This window comes from Gymnodraco acuticeps, unplaced genomic scaffold (assembly GCF_902827175.1).
Source record: "Gymnodraco acuticeps unplaced genomic scaffold, fGymAcu1.1, whole genome shotgun sequence".
In the NCBI taxonomy this organism is placed as follows: Eukaryota; Metazoa; Chordata; class Actinopteri; order Perciformes; family Bathydraconidae; genus Gymnodraco; species Gymnodraco acuticeps.
Genome location: NW_022990584.1, coordinates 59,964 through 79,812, shown reverse-complemented (window position 1 = coordinate 79,812; position 19,849 = coordinate 59,964). Strand labels below are relative to the sequence as shown.

At 40.9% G+C, this 19,849-nt stretch overlaps 1 protein-coding gene across 2 annotated transcripts in view; it reads left to right on the top strand.

Moving 5' to 3' along the window:
• piwil2 (piwi-like RNA-mediated gene silencing 2) overlaps nucleotides 1–19,849 on the top strand; it is a 60,893-nt gene that overhangs the window by 6,875 nt on the left and 34,169 nt on the right. For both annotated transcript variants that reach the window (XM_034228393.1, XM_034228394.1), the window contains exons 5-13: nucleotides 542–711; nucleotides 1,810–1,912; nucleotides 6,245–6,355; nucleotides 7,752–7,869; nucleotides 8,222–8,346; nucleotides 9,474–9,554; nucleotides 9,738–9,851; nucleotides 14,354–14,542; nucleotides 17,176–17,260. In XM_034228393.1, coding sequence (XP_034084284.1) covers nucleotides 542–711; nucleotides 1,810–1,912; nucleotides 6,245–6,355; nucleotides 7,752–7,869; nucleotides 8,222–8,346; nucleotides 9,474–9,554; nucleotides 9,738–9,851; nucleotides 14,354–14,542; nucleotides 17,176–17,260 — 1,096 coding nt within the window. The remainder of the gene's footprint in view (nucleotides 1–541; nucleotides 712–1,809; nucleotides 1,913–6,244; nucleotides 6,356–7,751; nucleotides 7,870–8,221; nucleotides 8,347–9,473; nucleotides 9,555–9,737; nucleotides 9,852–14,353; nucleotides 14,543–17,175; nucleotides 17,261–19,849) is intronic.

The following is a 19,849-nucleotide window of genomic DNA, read 5'->3' as shown; positions in this document are numbered from 1 at the left end:
TGGAGGAATGCTCAGTGCCTGTAGGGGGTGTGGTCTCAATAGCCATGCAGTGAGCAGTGTGCTATGGCATGGATATTCAAGTGTACTTGAATGGCATCTGTTTGTTTTAGTCAAGATTATGCTAAAATATACTTTCCCCAATTATATTTAAGTTCCCTACGAAGAGCCAAGCTTCCATTTAGAAAATTCCCAGTTTATTCCCATGGAAAGTTTCCGTCTTTGAAAATTCCCGGAATTTTGCAACCCTATTATTTATTATTAGCATATTGCTGTCGACAGTATCAATATAAGATCAGATGGAAATGAATGTATCCCTGTATGGAAATTCAGGTGCTACAACAGAACAAGACAGAAACAGAGATACATGGGATAATAACAATATAAATGAAACATGTAGTAATGGTTAGTATAGAAATAACAAAAATGACATGAGCTAAACTCTGAACAGATGTATAAGGGTTAAATAAATACACATTTCATTGAGCACGGTAAACCTGTTCTAACACAGCAGCAACATTATTGTTTATATGATCTCTTTCAGTTTCCAAGAGGTTTTTCGAGGTTCGGCCCCTCAGACGATGATGGGGCTTGGAAGAGGGGCGATGCCTTTCCCCGGATCCGGAAGAGGACGAGCTCTCCCTCCTGTTTCTCCAGGTCGAGTTGAGCCAGGTCCACAAACAGCTGCCCCACACCTTCAGACTTCCCCCACAGGTAGGGAAAGATACAATGCTACCGTCACTCGATAATAAGACACACTTTGGTCTTAGCACCACACGTTATTTCAGCACACCGCCATCTTCGGATAACACATACAACACCTAACTCCACAGGGTCTTAACAAGTGCATTTTCCAAGGTATTACATTTTGTAGCTTGTTTTCAATAAGTACATAAATGGTCCAGAGAGGTTGTATTCTACAGTCTGCCTGAATGTAATCATTGCGTAGGTGTGTAGTGTGATTCTGTGTAGTTTATTGATGGCATCCCGTTGGACTTGACGTCATCTGAACAGGACATCGCACACTCACTGCTTGATAGCGTGAAGGTCCGTTTACGCCGGTTGTTAAGCAACATCGTTATGGGGAAATGCAAGTCTGCGTCCAAATGGTTGGAAAATAAGGAGGAAGGACAATCAATACTGTATATAGTCAATGTGAGGTGAAGTGTGTCGCCAAGGTAACCGGTTAAAACTCAAAGTGGAGATGACGTCTTCAAATGTATGGAAAGGGTCTTAAACAAGGTCTCAAAAGGTCTGACTTCAGGATTCCTGCATAGACCCTGCTCCAACGTAACACTTCACAACATCCGGTTACACTTCCTGTTAGAGCCAGTATTTAGTTTTTATAAGAAAGGCCACCTAATTGTGACGTCTGTAGTCAACACCCTATAAAAGTTAAAGTTTTTAATAGTTCAATTACCCTTTAAGTTAGTAAGTTATATAAGCCTTATCAAGACTGAAAGAATACCTAAGCTGTTATTTTATTTGAGTTTTGCCAATTTGTTTTGAATACTATTTTCTTTGTTGCATATGTAAAAGTTTATTATATTTTGAGCCAACACATCGCATAACATCATCCAAACCATCGGAGGCCAAGCAACTCTTCCAACTGTAAGTAATATAAAGGAAAGGAAACGAGTTAAAGCACGTCTGTTTAAGGCTTGATAGAAAAACAAGGAAGGAAGCCACGACACTTCCGGTTCTTCGCAATAAAACACATTAAACAGAAATAGTGCATGTAAGTTAAACGTTACTTCTGTAGAACTCCTGAAAAAGTAAGAAATGAACCTAAAATGTTATTGTTTTGTGAAGGAACCGTACCCCCGATGCCCATTACTCGAGAGGAGCTGGCTCCAGCAAAGGTGGAGTTTTCTTCTGTTTCACCAGCAAAGGAGATGAAAATGGAGGCAGTCCAGTGAGTATTCATCTTTCACTTGTAGTCACCTCTTCACACCTTGCATATCACAAGTATATTGTTGGTTATCATTCAGTTTCCACCAGACCAGGGCTGAGAGGGCGTCCACCCCGAGAGCTGGGGGGGGGTGTGACGTCACGTCGTGTCACGTGACCTATCTCTTTACGTATTAGTGATGGGAATTCCGGATCATTTGGCTCGGCTCACTAATGGCGCATTCCCACTGCAGGGCCTCGCTCGGCTTAGTACGGTATAGTTAGGCCTTGGTAGGCCAGGCTCACTTTATGCTGCGTTTCCATTACAGTTTAGTACTGGGGCATAGTGTTGCACGGTGTACCGATACTTGAAAGGTACCGCGATACCCTGCCGTTACAAACGGTACGATTCCTCCGTTTCATTCGTATCGGTACTTTAAGAATGACGGGGAAAAGTACTCCGGTGAGAAAGCGCCGTTTTAATAAAGAGCCGTGTGTGTTCAGCGCTCTGCTTCCACTCCCTGCACTGCAGCCGTGCCTGCAGTCCCGCCCCTCTCAAGCACGCTCTAAGTCCCTCCCCTCTCTCGTGCACGCGGCCACGCGCTAGCTGCTAGAGCATGTGAGAAAACGAGAAGCATGGCTGCAAGTGGGAGTGCAACTGCCGCTGCGCCTCGGCTTGTTGACAAAAAAGACGCCAGAAGCGAAATTTGGAAGTATTTGAGCTATATCTCTGACAGTGAGGGCAAGCCTACGGACACCACGAGGCCTGTCTGTAAGACATGTTTTAGATCCCTGCAAACCAAGGGAGCCAATTCAAACTTGGCTAAGCACCTCGCCGACCGGAATCCAGACAGGTTAGCGAATGTGATAGATAACATAATTACATCATGCTCAAGCCCATGCCCTCAAATCTAAGTCAAACCAGTGTAATTTATTTTGTGACAAACGAGGCAATTAATGGCAATGATAACTGTCTAATATGGCTATCTTTTTAGCTAACTTACCAATGTGGCTAACATCTGCAATATACATTTTGTCAATCATTATTTATATTACTGTACTATTACATGTTAATAAAATATAAAAAAAATTATATTTTCTAAAACAAAAAAGTTGTTTGAGATGATGCTGAATTTTATTTAATACGAATTCTTGTCATTTATTTTGTTTATTGTTCTCATTGTTTAAAAGTGTGTGTTATGGTTCTGGTTCTGGTGTGAAATAAAGCACAATAATTACATTTAAGACTGTTTCCCTTTTTTTAAGAAAAGTATCGAAAAAGAATCGGAATCGCAATTCTTGACTTGGTATCGGTATCGAAACCAAAATGTTGGTATCGTGGCAACACTACTGGGGCAGTAACTATAGTAACGCAGTGTAGGCGGAGCCGTGACGTCATCTTCAATGCGAACCACAAAACCAACATTAGCTGTTAGCTGTTAGCTGTTAGCTGTTAGCTGTTAGCACTCAGAGCTCACAGCTCCTCATATCTGTTCAGAAACTAGACAAAAGTGAAACAAGTACAAACCACAGACTGTCTGTGTCATGGAGAATACAGTCGCTGGTTTATTTATGTCTGTAGGCCGTTGTTGTGAGTGTGGACGGTCGGAGCATATATAACGTTAGCTTAGCCAATCTCCATTCAGAAAACAATACTACTTCACCAATAGGGACTGCCCCCCCCCCTTAGGGGAATTCATCCACAGAAAACACACTGGGCGCTGCACTGGGTCAGAAACCAGAGGAGACTGTGAAGTCCACCGCAGACGGAACACTTTTGGACAAAGTGTCCTCCATTAAAGGCAGCTCGTTGTGGAACAGCCTCCCAACTGAGATACGGGATTGTCCCACACGCAAGAGCTTCAAAGGTCAACTCAAAGAATGGTTGGGAAACAAACAGATGTGCGATCACCGCTAAATGCACTTTAACACAGGGGCATCATCTCAGCTCTTGTATCTTCTCTTGCACTTTATATGTCCTTGCTGCTATTTTGTACTACCATGTGGTTAATGCTTGTATATGCTGCTCTTTTTCACTTTCTGCATATCATGCATTTGTTTATAAATGTCATTTTCTTAAATGTTTTATGTGAGGGACTGCGGATGGAAAGTAGCTCAAAGCTAAATCAGGCATATTAACGCTCGACACATTTTAAACACGTTTTAAGTGTCCATTCCAATGCAGTGTCCCCGCCAAATAAACGATTCAAATAAAACAATATTTAGATTATTTAAAGAATGCATACAGTTTGGCTCTCTACAAGGCCTTTAGCTCGGTGTTTGTGGTGTGTTGAAGTGCAACATTTTACACATGAGAGGCACTAACATTAGGGCTGAAACAAACGACTAATTTGATAATCCATGAATGAAACGATTAATCGACTATTCGGACTATTCTGCCCAACGCTCTTATTTAGCTCAACTTTTAGATGTAGCTTGAGGTTGTTTTAGGCATGTGGAAACTAACAAAGAAGACAATAAAGATGAATACTTGATTCAAAAATACATTATTAAATTAACTAAACCCATTTTGAACAAGATTAACATTGCTTTTTATTTAAATTAAATAAATAATATTTCACATCAAAAGAAACAACAATGTTTTAACAAATCGTGTTAAATAATGTGATGACAGACTGTAAACAGAATAGCTGACACTTTAACTAAATAAATAACTCAGTTACCTCTAATCATTAACTAGGGGTGCAACAACTAATCGACTTAATCGATTAAAATCGATTACCAAATGAGTTGGCAACTAATTCAGTCGTCGATTCGTTGGTGACGTCATCACATGTGTTCTACACCCCGTTAAGCTCCAACGTTATCGCTCTTTTTTATCGGTACAGGAGACATTTAAAATATATGTCATGTATTATTGCTACATAAACATTATATCGCAGTCTTAGTGTCGGTTTCTAATATGCAAAAAGACTACAAAATGCGTCTATAATGTATTTTCGATCTTTCCAATCCAGGCGAGATCTCTCCCCCGCCTGCTTGCGAGGGGGCGGGGCAGTTTACACACGCAGCTGCTACATGCAGCAACACACACACTGCGGAGATGGCGGAGAGAACGCGCTCCGAGGTGGTTAAACTTTACCCGTCTCGATGCTCGTTACCAAAAGTGCAATAAGAGTTCAGCATGTGAGGGCGGTAACACGAGCAATTTGTCTAAACATTTATCAAAAGTGCTCCACATCCAGACGGAGGAATGCACCGGGTTCCACTGTCTTTCTAGCAGCTCTGTAGCCCCATCCACGAGTAACGTTTCCACGTCAGGTGTTATGTATGCTAGCAGCAACACACGGAGTTAACTACATTATACAAACATGGGTTAATGATCAGCTCACCGAGGTCTACCAACCAAAAATAAAGGAGGTAACAGAGTTACTCTTTATTTAGTTAAAGTGTCAGCTATTCTGTTTACAGTTCTGTCATCAGATTATTTAATACGATTTGTTAAAACATTGTTGTTTCTTTTGATGTGAAATATTATTTATTTAATTTAAATAAAAAGCAATGTTAGTTTTGTTCACAATTTGTTTAGTTAGTTTACCTTATTTCTTGTCAAAAGAACCGTTAATACTATCGTTAAAAGGACCGGATCGATAAGCAGTATCGATATAAGTAGTAGTACAGTTAAAACCTTAACGTTCTCTCCGCCATCTCCGCAGTGTGCTCCGCTGCATGTAGCAGCTGCGTGTGTGTAAACTGCCCCGCCCCCTCGCACACAGACGGGAGAGAGATCTCGTCTGATCGAAAATACATCATAGACGCATTTGTTGTCTTTGCATATTAGAAACGAGTTGGCGACACTAAGACTGCGATATAATGTTTTGTAGCAATAATACATACAGTACCGATAAAAGACCAATAACGTTGGAGCTTAACGGCGCGTAAAACACACGTGATGACGTCACCAACGAATCGACGACTGAATTAGTTGGCAACTAATTTGGTAATCGATTAAGTCGATTAGTTGTTGCTAACTGACTAACATACATTAAGGTTAGATCATTTGAAAAACGTATTGCGGTTATTTTCACTTTCACAGTATTGTCTACGTTTTTTAGCACAATTCTCATAATCATGAGATTTTAGAAATGCTAATCTTTGAGATCGGCTTGTTGTGTCAGGGTTACTAGTCACACAAGAATCAGAATACCTTTATTCGTCCCACAGAGGGCTAAATTGCAATAGATGTGAAGGCAAAATATACATTGAGAGCCATGCACAACACATTAACGATAGGAATTACACAAATGACAACAGTACATCCAGGTGGACAACGATAAGTACGTCTGACTGCATTTTGCGTAAACATTTTTGTACATGTGTTTTGTCTCCTGCTCAGGGAGGCTATTAATAAAGCTGGAACAAAAGGAACTGCAATAACGATCGGCTCAAACCACATCATGATTCGTTGCAAGAACGAAGCCGTGTATCAGTACCATGTGACATTCACGTAAGTACTGTGTCAGGTAACTCAGATAGATATGAAATGTCTATTAAACACAATCAGTGACAATCACATCAACTTAGGTACAGTTTTAAGGACTTAATGAGTGGGCTTATTCAGACGTTTGAATGAAAAACATAACCTTTGCATTATTTGTCTTGGTTCATACTACTTTTAGTAAACCAGAAAGCCACACACATAAACCAACATGTGTCATTCATTTCCCTTTTTTATAATTAGGAAGTATCCATATACCGTATTTTCCGGACTACAAGTCGCACCTGTCGCTGTGAAGGTCTCACTATCACCGAGCTAGCTATCCATCCAGTTAAACAGTGTGCCGGAGATCAGAGAAACTCCGGCACAAATGTCAGCTTTACTGAAGTTTAATGAATTGATGAAACACAATACAGACATGGCACACTGTTATTAACTGACGAGCTGAATAAACAATATAATCCACACAATGAGCTGCGACACATAATGCTGATACGCTAATTCAAGTCGCTTCGGAGTATAAGTCGCAGGACCAGCCAGACAGGTAAAAAAACGTATAGTATTGGAAATATTTTCGGGCCCCCCCCCCCCAACCCGGTTCCCTTCTATATTGGTAGGATTAATTGTATATTGTTGTAAAAACATTACATTTTCTCTGCTGATAATAAGAAGATATAAAGATCCAACTATATTTATATTTTATTATGGATTACACTTGAACAAAAGTGCTTGTAAGATACTGTGAATTAAAGTGGCCTAATTAAAACTAGCAGGCCTTCTTCCCTGAGTAGCAGATTTTTAAATTCAAATTTCTTTAAGGATAATATGTTAATTAACTATTATTTCTACTGCAGGTTGCAAACGATCACATCACTTTACCATTCCTATTCCACACGAGCTCATCGATGACTTGTTTTGAGACGGCCTCTCAGTTCATTCTCAATGTTCAGCTTTGATCTGTATTTGGTTTTGATGGCAGCAAGAAAAAGCCTCTCACACAAGTAGGATGTTGCAAAAGGCAGCATTATGCCCACAGCTCTCTGACCAGTGAGATATTTGCAGTGTTTGTTTACAATTGAATAATAATAATACATTTGATTTATATAGCACACTTTAAAAACAACGTCATCTCTCAAGGTGCTTCACAAAGCTAAAAGGAGAAAATAAAAAAATCTTCCTGCGACCCCCCCTGCAGTACCTCCGCGACCCACCAGGGGTTTGAAAACCACTGCTCTCGGAAATGTTTCTTTAAATGTGTGTGAAGTTAAAACTAACTAAAGCTAGAATTACACGGTAGCAATATTGGTTATAAAATCCCCCGAATCAACACATTGTCAGTCGATACTTTCATTATGAAAAGTGCTTTTTTTTCGGATTGATGAGCGCTTTCAATTATATATTTCAGTCCAAATGTGGAATCAATGGGGATGCGTTTCGCCATGATGAAAGATCACCGCGAGACCACAGGAGAAGTTATAGCTTTTGATGGATCCATTCTCTTCCTGCCTGTTCAAATGCAAGACGTAAGTATCACAGCTACCGTATTTCAGTCAGGAGAGACTTGTTTTTGATATAACAATATATATATCTGGAATTTGGAAATGACGACACAAAAGCAATATCACAATTTTGGAAAAACCTGCTTATGGAAATACATTTCAATGGAAACATTTTTTTTAAAAACAAACACTGATATTGATGCAATCTGGAACCCATTCTCAATCCGATTACAGTCACCACCCCTTTCTACTTCTTTAAGGTCAGAAGTAGAAAGGGGTGGTGTCATTCGAAACGTATTGAAATCAAACTACACTGTGCAAAATCTGTGACAATAACACTGGATTTCTTCCTTGCATCGTGTTCGACGCCCTACAGGTGGTTCATCTCAAGAGTGTGAGACGAACCGATAACGAGGAAATAGATATACGAGTCCAGATGACGAAGATTTTGCCACCAAACTCGGATCTATGCATCCCGTTCTACAATGTGGTGCTCAGGAGGTATTTTAATAATAATCCTACACTGTTTTTGTCAGAGAATGAGCACTTTGGATTATTATGTAAAATGATCAAGGTAAAGCACATGTGTGTTCATAGGCAGATCGGTGGTGTTCTGCTTTGCTATAACTCCATACAATTAACACTGTTGACATAAAAGGTAATGGCAATTTATTTAACCAGGAAGACTCGTTATCTTTTATCAGTGAGGCGGGAAAAAATGATTTGTTCTACAATTAGTATTTTTATATTGTGTTAACAGACAAAACCCAAACATAGGATATATTAAATGCAAAGTTTAAATGGTTTAATCTGAATAAAAATTATGTATTTATGCTGGGGGGAAATAAGTTTTGTGACAGTCGCTCCAATCTATAATTGGTAACCTAGCAACCAACCAAGCTTCAGCTAGCGGCAGTCAGAAACTCAGGCATCTTCGAATCTACTTACAAATACATATGTACGTTTTTGGTTGGAAAACATCGAATTTAGTGCTTGGTTGAAACCAGGGGAGGGGATCGTGTTTGAAGCCCGCTGCAACTTTTGCCAAGAAAGCGGTTAAACTCGGAACATTGGGGGTAAAGGCTTTACAATCTCACGGTCAGTCAGAGAAACACAAGACCCAAATAAAAAAATCAATTCCAAACGCCTCCCATCTCTTCTGTTTTCGCCAACGCTTCGGGAGCATCAATTGTGTCCAATGTAAGATCCCGCAACAACATGTGCTGTTATGTTCAGTCATCGTTCTTATGTTGAACGTGAATACATTTACTTTGTAAGCAATTATGGGACGTATTTCTTCTTTCATAGCAATTTTCCTTCATACTTTCTTGCTGTGAAATTGGTCTTAAATTCTATTCAAAGTGGTCTTAAAAAGTCTTACATTTCAGTTGGTGAAACCTGCAGGAACCCTGTATTCATATGTGCAATGCCTTGTCTTTTATGCTTCTGCATTGCAACATTTCCCAAATTGGGCTCAATAAAGTACTTCTTATATTATCTTAAAAGCCCTTTTAATGGAATAACCGAAGCCAAACTTTGTCCCTTTTATGCATAATGCTACTATTACGTTTCTATCAGGATGGTCCACTGACAGGAAATGACTCGGCACCTTCTCTTTGTATTTCAAGGGTAATGAAAATCGTCGGGCTGAAGCTTGTCGGTCGAAATCATTACGATCCAGAGAGCGCCGTCGTCCTTGGAAAACACCGGTAAGTACGGAGACGTATTTGAACATTAGAGCGTATACTCCATTTCAAATCAGGTCCATTAATTATCCTGTGTGTGTGTGTGTGTGTGTGTGTGTGTGTGTGTGTGTGTGTGTGTGTGTGTGTGTGTGTGTGTGTGTGTGTGTGTGTGTGTGTGTGTGTGTGTGTGTGTGTGTGTGTGTGTAGGCTGCAAGTGTGGCCAGGTTATTCAACCGCTATCAAGCGCACAGATGGAGGCATGTACCTGAACGTGGACGTGTCGCACAAAGTCCTGAGGAATGACTCGGTGCTGAATGTCATGTGAGTTTATACAGCTTAAAATCAAAGGAATCAGACATATTTGAAATGCACGGCTTTACAGCAGCAAAGGTACAGTGCGGATTAAATGCAAAAGAGTAGCCTTGCATATCAAATAAAAGGCAAGTAAAAGTACAAATAAGTACACCAGGTTAAGATAAAGTACGTTTGTTGTTACCCCTGTAATAAGTGAATTATTGTATTTATGATAATAAAGCAAACGAGTAAAGAAATAGCTACCGATATGAAGGCAGGGACATCAGCAGGGTAGAGAAAAATGTAGTGTAAGAAGTTGTATACAGAAAACGAAATATAGGACACGTGTGGGGAGGCGTAGTGGGTTAGTGCGTTGGTGTTGGGATCAGGGGAGCACAGGTTCAAACCCCACTGCAGTCAGCATGTCGTTGTGTCCCTGAGACACTTCACCCCAAAGTGCACAGTATTGAGCAGAGGTGGGGACTCGAGTCACATGACTTGACTCGAGTCGCATATTTTTTGACTTGAGACTTGCTTGACTAACATTGATAAAAGACTTGACTTTGACTTGGTATTCATGACTTGAGACTTGACTTAAGCTTGAGACAGATGACTTGAAAGGACTTGACTGTTTAAAATTAAACATTTGTTTTTGTATTGAGATATTACGTTTAGTTTTTTCTAAAAACGTGATTGGGTGATATGTATGTAGGTGCTGACGCTGTTGGCGGTTCTAGTGTTAACAGACATTTAAATTAAATATGTGGCAAATGCCATATATGATTTTCTTACCTGGAATTCTGCCTTTTTTAACAGACTTTTTGAGTCCTAGCTTTATTGTCTGCAGTTCTAGGGTTAATATGAATCTAATATGATTGTCATCGGTCTAAATTAGATTTCAAATGATTAACTGTGTATATAATGAAGATCATAGTGTGGGTTGAATCCATTTTCATAACCACTGTCTTTGAACTGATTTAAATGCGGAAACTGGGCTTATTCATCAGACTTTTGTATGACTTGACTTGACTTGCTTGACTCTCACCACAGTGACTTGGGACTTGCTTGATACTTGTAGGTCAAGACTTGAGGCTTGCTCATGACTTGCACATGTAAGTCGCTTTGGATAAAAGCATCTAACAAGTGACATGTAATGTAATGAAACAAATGTAAAGCATTCAAACAGTGGCAAGTTTACAGATGCATTCATGTTCTTATGTCAAACTTATGACACTTTATTTATACGATTAACATTTAATAAACTATGAATGTGTCACTCAACTCAGCTAACTGACGATATGAACCATTTTTAGCTAAATAAAAAATGAAGCTGCAGTTAGCACAGAACTCAAGGTAAAATACCCTTATTACTTATCAGATCTGCACAAACAAGATATCGATTAGCAAGCTGAGATTCCACAGATTCCAGACGTATAAGTATCATCACTGAGCGATCAGAACGACAGGGGAAGCGAAAACAGACATCGTAGCTTCACGGAGGAAACACAGATTACCTTAGCTGTTGTTCTGATCAAAAGTCGTGTTCAATGGCATCAAAGCGATTAAAAACACTGCTGAAGGTTAATCCAATGTGTCTGTGTCACTTTGAAATTATTCCTGATAATTAGGGATGCACGATAATTATCGGCCCGATATTAGGAATTATGACGTCATCCCGATAAACCCGATACCAGTATTAATAGCCCCGATAATATACAATATATTTTTTGGGTGGATTGGGATGAGGGGCGCTTGTTTTTCACTCGGCTCCTCCCGTTTTGCCAGTACTGTGGTATTAGTGGTTTAGGAAGAGGGGAGTTCTTCACAAATCCAGCGCTCCCTAACTCATGCCTGGCTGTGACGTAAATGGTGTGCGGCCGTGAAGCCAGGACAGTAAACGAACATGTCGTCGGTGGTATGGGCATTGGAGCTATGTGCAACTCAAGGCATATGCTCGAACCGGAGCTGCCTGGACGCTGCAATCATGTTGCGCACTATCCGTGCTGAGTGTGCTGACTTCTCGTACAATGTCCCACTGTCTGGCTTCCTGCATAAAGTCAAGTGCTCGGCGCAGTTGTGGCGAAATGTCGCTCCTCTGTTTTCATTTAAACGGCTCCGTATATCCGTTAGCGCAGTTAGCTAGCACCAGATGCTAACAACAACAATACACGTAAGGTCTCTCTCTCGCTCGCTCGGGCCACACATACACACACCCTCCCGGTCCTCCAGATGGCCAGTCGGTGCCTGCCGGTGAGCGTGGAAGTGTGGTCTGCAGCAAGCGGGCTGTCAGCATCAGCTAGATGGTATTTTAAACTCGATGCGCTCTGAAACTACGGGGCGGCCGAGGAAAAAAAATACACATGCGTTAATCGCGTTAAAATAATTAGTGGCGTTCATTTTTTTTTATTATCGGTCTTGAGAAGCAGGAAGTTATCGGTATCGGTTTCAAAAAACCAATATCGTGCATCCCTACTGATAATACATCTTCATATTTAATAATAATAATAATGCATTTTATTTATGGGCGCCTTTCAAAGCTCTCAAGGACACCCAGTAAGATCACACAGTAATACAAGACTTAAAAACAACAATCAGTTTAGAGAAATGATTAAGATATTGAATACGCCAGTTTAAAAAGGTGTGTTTTCAGGCTGGATTTGAAGGTCGAGAGTGAGTCCATATTGCGGATGTCTTGTGGGAGAGAGTTCCAGAGACGGGGGGCTGAAGGCTCTTGACCCCATAGTGGTCAGGCGGGCAGAAGGTACAGTGAGCTGGAAGGCAGAGGAGGATCGGAGGGCACGAGAGGGAGGGTGTGAAGGAGTTCAGAGAGATATGGAGGTGCAAGAGTGAAGGGCCTTGAAGGTGAGGAGCAACACTTTAAAATCTATGCGGTATTTAACGGGGAGCCAATGGAGTTGTTGGAGAACCGGAGTGATATGATTAGTGGAAGGAGTTCTGGTAATGATACGGGCGGCTGCGTTTTGGACCAGTTGGAGCTTACGCAGGGATTTGTGAGGAGGATACTAGTTTGAGCCTAGGTTTCAGGTTTCAGTTTTCAGAGCGTAACATAGCTTTCGACAGCGTGCGCGTCACACTCATTCCTCAATGGTAACGTGTGTGTGTATGTGGAACTTCCCCTTCGATTCTATTGGCTCTGACGGTTAAAAAGAGATGTCAATCACCAAAATCGACCAATGGGTTCCAGAGAAACGACAAATCCACCCAAATGACCCCAAAGGTGGGTTTTTTTTCTAAATCTCTCTAAAAAGGTCAAATGTCACTTGTTTCATTTCATTTTCAGTCTTTATTTCGAACAGATTAACAAATAACAAATGTGAAAAACAGAATACCGTATTGTTATAATACAGTAATTATCCACATTCATGGTAATATTTGTATGTTCAACAAAAAACTAAAAATGTCTTCATATTAATAATAATAATAAATCATGTGTCCGAAAGGGAGCAGGAGGAAGCAAATGCTTATTAATTCCCACCCCTTACTTGATCCATGATTGTCCTTTAAATCATTATGCAAGTTATTCCTACATACATTTACATGTATACGTACACAATCATTTCTCATCTTCAATCACCTTTCTTCATTCTCATATTTTTCCAAAAAAGTGTTTCTGTGCATCCTTTTAAACTGAATTATGCTTTAACTCCTGCTCAAACCATTCCATACAATCACCCCACAGATTGTTAAACTCATACTTCTCAGAGTAGTTCTGACCTTGAGTTGTTTCAAATGTAGATTTCCTCTCAAATTATAATAATCTCAATCTTGATACAGGGTACTTATTATAAGTTATAGTTTGGATTCCTAAAGCTTTTAGTACCATCCCATCATTCAAGGGTGGTTTTCACTATAACTAATGTTTTCTTTTTGGACGGACACTATCATTTAAAAATGTTTACTATGTTCAATCTGAATTTACTTTAAAATAAAAACAATTCTATATTTATTCTGACTCTTCTACATCCAACTCACAGGTTTATCATTACTTTGAGAACAAAGATTATTAATTTTCCCCTTTTAGAAGTGAAGATATCGTAATTTGTTCGAGGGTTAAAAGGCTGGCCTAAAAGCTTGAAGCAATTTCCATTTGTTGGTGATATGCTACACTTGCCTTGTCATTTTATAAAATAAATATGAGGACATCTTTTATCATGTTTACTTTTGTATGTCCTCTAGACATGTTCATACAAATTTAAACATTGTGCCATGACCAGGCCTTGCAGAGCTATATAAATGTCATATTCTGTGGTATAGTCATACATATTTGAACACCAGGTTTTAAGAGAAGACCTTGTTAGTGCATCTGTCCTCCGAGATTAAACAGTCAATTCTCCCGACCACTATAACCCCTTCCTGTGGGAATGAAAGGTGAGCTGGAGGGCAGTGATTATTTCATCTATATATTATTTATAAAAAGAACATCCTTGTCCTAGGTTTGCCCTTTTCCTGGAAAGGCCAAAAGACACTATGTAGCTTTTCTATTTAAAGTAAAAATGGATGTCTTCCAGGAACGTAATGTACCAAGACTGCACGGAGTACTTCCAGGACGAATGCACCAAAGAGCTCATCGGAAACATTGTCATCACGCGATACAACAACCGCACGTACCGTATCGACAGCATCGAGTGGGACAAGTCGCCCAAAGACACGTTCACTTTGATGGACGGCACCCAAACCACCTTTGTGGAATACTACAGGTGAGTTTCACTCTGAACACTGAGCAGGAACCCAAGCCTAGGATACATTAAAGGTCTCCTATTGTGCAAAATCCACTTCTCCATGTCTCTTCTACATCAACGTGTGTCCCCTCTTCTTCATGTCTCTTCTACATCAACATGTGTCCCCTCTTCTTCATGTCTCCTCTACATCAACGTGTGTCCCCTCTTCTTCATGTCTCTTCTACATCAACATGTGTCCCCTCTTCTTCATGTCTCTTCTACATCAACATGTGTCCCCTCTTCTTCATGTCTCTTCTACATCAGCATGTGTCCCCTCTTCTTCATGTCTCTTCTTCATCAACATGTGTCCCCTCTTCTTCATGTCTCTTCTACATCAACATGTGTCCCCTCTTCTTCATGTCTCTTCTACATCAACATGTGTCCCCTCTTCTTCATGTCTCTTCTACATCAGCATGTGTCCCCTCTTCTTCATGTCTCTTCTTCATCAACATGTGTCCCCCTCTTCTTCATGTCTCTTGTACATCAACATGTGTCCCCTCTTCTTCATGTCTCTTCTACATCAACATGTGTCCCCTCTTCTTCATGTCTCTTCTACATCAAACATGTGGTCCCCTCTTCTTCATGTCTCTTCTACATCAACATGTGTCCCCTCTTCTTCATGTCTCTTCTACATCAACATGTGTCCCCTCTTCTTCATGTCTCTTCTACATCAACATGTGTCCCCTCTTCTTCATGTCTCTTCTTCATCAACATGTGTCTCCTCTTCTTCATGTCTCTTCTACATCAACATGTGTCCCCTCTTCTTCATGTCTCTTCTACATCAACATGTGTCCCCTCTTCTCCATGTCTCTTCTTCATCAACATGTGTCCCCTCTTCTTCATGTCTCTTCTCCATCAACATGGGTCCCCTCTTCTTCATGTCTCTTCTACATCAGCATGTGTCCCCTCTTCTTCATGTCTCTTCTTCATCAACATGTGTCCCCTCTTCTTCATGTCTCTTGTACATCAACATGTGTCCCCTCTTCTTCATGTCTCTTCTACATCAACATGTGTCCCCTCTTCTTCATGTCTCTTCTACATCAACATGTGTCCCCTCTTCTTCATGTCTCTTCTACATCAACATGTGTCCCCTCTTCTCCATGTCTCTTCTACATCAACATGTGTCCCCTCTTCTTCATGTCTCTTCTACATCAACATGTGTCCCCTCTTCTTCATGTCTCTCCTACATCAACATGTGTCCCCTCTTCTTCATGTCTCTTCTACATCAACATGTGTCCCCTCTTCTTCATGTCTCTTCTACATCAGCATGTGTCCCCTCTTCTTCATGTCTCTTCTACATCAACATGTGTCCCCTCTTCTTCATGTCTCTTCTACATCAACATGTGTCCCCCTCTTCTTCATGTCTCTTCTTACATCAACATGTGTCCCCTCTTCTTCATGTCTCTTCTACATCAACATGTGTCCCCCTCTTCTTCATGTCTCTTCTACATCAACATGTGTCCCCTCTTCTTCATGTCTCTCCTACATCAACATGTGTCCCCTCTTCTTCATGTCTCTTCTACATCAACATGTGTCCCCTCTTCTTCATGTCTCTTCTACATCAGCATGTGTCCCCTCTTCTTCATGTCTCTTCTACATCAACATGTGTCCCCTCTTCTTCATGTCTCTTCTACATCAACATGTGTCCCCTCTTCTTCATGTCTCTTCTACATCAACATGTGTCCCCTCTTCTTCATGTCTCTTCTACATCAACATGTGTCCCCTCTTCTCCATGTCTCTTCTACATCAACATGTGTCCCCTCTTCTTCATGTCTCTTCTACATCACATGTGTCCCCTCTTCTTCATGTCTCTTCTACATCAACATGTGTCCCCTCTTCTTCATGTCTCCTCTACATCAACATGTGTCCCCTCTTCTTCATGTCTCTTCTACATCAACATGTGTCCCCTCTTCTTCATGTCTCCTCTACATCAACATGTGTCCCCTCTTCTTCATGTCTCTTCTACATCAACATGTGTCCCCTCTTCTTCATGTCTCTTCTACATCAACATGTGTCCCCTCTTCTCCATGTCTCTTCTACATCAACATGTGTCCCCTCTTCTTCATGTCTCTTCTACATCAACATGTGTCCCCTCTGTGTAAAGAGACTCTGAAAGTTTCAGGAACAAAGATTCTCTCTCTTTTTGATCCATTTCTATAAAAACCTGTCTGAAAATGAGCTGATCAGATTTTAGTCACTTTATGATGTCATAACGATGTGTTGTCTTGTGTAACCATTAGCCAATCACCACCAAGGTAACACCCCCCCCCCCCCCCCCCCTTATCACCTGAATCTCCTCTAGAGCACCATTGAGTTCTTTGTAACCAAATGTCTCTCAGAGGGGCGTGGGGAGGGGCTCCTTATTTTTCATCTAAAGTAACAGACAGAGAATCAGCACTTTGGAAACAGGGCTGAAACAGAGGGGATTATGGGTAATGCTGCAATGATCTGTTTGGTGTTTCAGCCAATCAGAGACAGGCTCTGTATATATCTGAGACCTGTGATATATTGATGAAAAACAGTATAATAGGGGACCTTTAATTAAGAGCAGCGATGAAGCCTCAACTGTTACTTACATGTGTATTTATTGCAATTTCTTGTGCTTTTTACAGCAAGAACTACGGGATTACAATTAAAGAGATGGACCAACCGCTGCTCATGCATCGCCCGAAGGAGAGGGCCAAGCCAGGAGGAAAGGTAGAAACTCTCTTTTGCTTCACTTTACTTTTAGCCAAATATTTCTCCTTTTTCTGACCTTTCTCTGTAAACCCTAGAGATTCCCAGTAGATCAGCACTTCCTGAAAAACCAACAACCACGTCACGGTCAAAGTAACTTAAGTAGGGCTGAACGATTAATCGATTTTAAATCGAAATCGCGATTTTAAATGATACGATTATCAAATCGCAAAGCCATTTTTTTTTTTTCTTCTTGTGTGTCAGTCACACCAATCAGAAGTGCTGTGCTCCACATGTACCAGCCATTGTTAACCAATCAGAAGTGGCCCATGATAGAAGGTGATAGACAGATTGATCCAATCACCTGCCAAGTGCTTTTGAAAGTGCCTGCCCTTTCCAAATGGCTTCCAATGGAGCTTTAGACCCCGGCCACACGAGGACGAAAACGGCTAAACGCATAGGATTAACGCAATCGCAAACAAGCTTCCGTCCACACGGATAGCTATCCGGATAGTGTCTGCCCACACGAGACAGCTCCGTTTAGCTCCAACCGCTGGAGAAGCTGCAGTACATATGCAGGAGCCTGCACGTGGCGCTGTAACTTCCTCCACAAAAGCAGCGAAGAAGCATGGTTGTCATGGTTGCCCTTCTGTTTATTCTCCGCGGTGGGGGCCGAGGGAACCGGGCAGAGTTTTTCGCCAGTCAACGTGAATTAAAGTTTAAACCTTCCGACAAAATTATAAAAGTGCCGGTCAAAGGTCTTCTTTGTTATTTATTGAGCTTTAAAACAAATGAATAACGACTCTATAATATAATAATAAAAATACACGGAGCCTCTCTTTTTCCACCCTCTCTTTGGACAGCGCCAGTGTCTGTCTCATGCAGCAGCTGATCCAGTAATGAGTGACCCGGCCGACAGTAAAAATAAACATATTTATAACTAGTTTAGGTAGTTTGAGAGGTGTCTCCGTCCTGTCAGATTAGACTTCTCTCGCGTTTATGTCCATATCGAGAGAAAGATAAATAATCTGAATTCAGTGTGCAGTTTACTTTGACGCGGGGGTGAGCAGCAGAGGTGGGGAGAGGCGGGGCTATTGCCTCATCATTATCAGAAAATGATCGTATAGGGCGTACACACGGAGCCGTTGGACCCCCCAGAGCGTTGCGTATGCCGTTCTATCCACCTTGGGACCCGTTATCGTTTACGCAGTCGTTTAGTGCCGTATTCGGTCGTCCTCGTGTGGCCGAACGGTCTATATGACACTAAACAGTAACATAAACGACCGTTTTCGTCCTCGTGTGGCCGGGGCATGAGATGGTTTGGTGAACCACCTGAGTCAGGTTAGTGATGCTCCATCACATGTTTCTATTTCAGGGTGAATCTTAAACTGAAGCTTGACTTTAAAGCAAGCCAACGGAAGTTTCATGTAAGTTTAGTTCTTTCGCTCGGGCTGCGGGGGTGCTAGAGACGGGAGCACGTTGATGCAACCTTCCTAGCCGGAGTTATGGCCACATTTTACAATAAACTTACGTTGAGTCGCTTAAAAACAAATATCGCAAATCGAATCGCAATATTTGTCAGAAAAATCGCAATTAGATTTTTCCCCAACATCGTGCAGCCCTAAACTTAAGTCACGTTTCGTCCCCGTTCTGATGCTCTTCACCAGGTCGTCTTCACCATGCATTGAGTTGCTGCCATGTGATTGGCTGATTAGATATTTGCCTTAACGAGCAGGTGAACAGGTGTACCTAATAAAGTGGCCAGTGAGGGTATAGTTGCATGTCTGTGTGATATGTTAAGATTAGATGGGCTTGTATTGATCCCCATAGGAAGGTCAGGTGTTCAAGCAGCAATGGAATAAGAGAAATACAGGACAGAATGAACACAAGGAAAATACAAGTATTAGTAAACATGTCAGATTCAATTCTAGGCTTTATTGTCATGTGCACAGGGCCTACAGTGTAGATAACACGTATTAAACTATAGTCCTAGGCTCCTCCAACAATGCAACATAATGTGTATATAGCACATCAAACTAATAAAACCAATCAAATAGTTCAAGAAATAACAGAATAGAAATAAAATAGTGCAAGACAACAATATGACCTTCATCAAAGTGTGAATATGTGCATGTATAGCCGGTTGTTTTTACATGGGTTACATCGTTAAGCTTTGATTATGTCTGAGGTGGTTTGTGATTTAAACATTAGGAAATGCTTTAGCCTTTGCTAAACAAAGTGATTCTCTGTACAGGAGATCACTCGGCTGACAGGAACTCTTGCATGAGAATGCCATCTTGTGGCTACAATAGTTCATAGCAATGACTAGAAAGACACAACATAATTAGGTTCATTAGGATTGTCATATCCAGCTGTTTAGATTTGATCCAATGTGAGAAGCACTCTGTTTTTGCTTCAACAACCTACTTTATCTATACTTGTTATATACATGTAGAAATGAATACTATAGGTTATGATGATTCTAAGTTGTACCAGAATCACAATATTTATAAAGGCTCAATATGTGTTAACATTTAATTTTGAATGAAGTTTTGTGAAGCTGGTCAGATATCCTGGCCTACAAACCATAGTGTGCAGACTTAACACTAG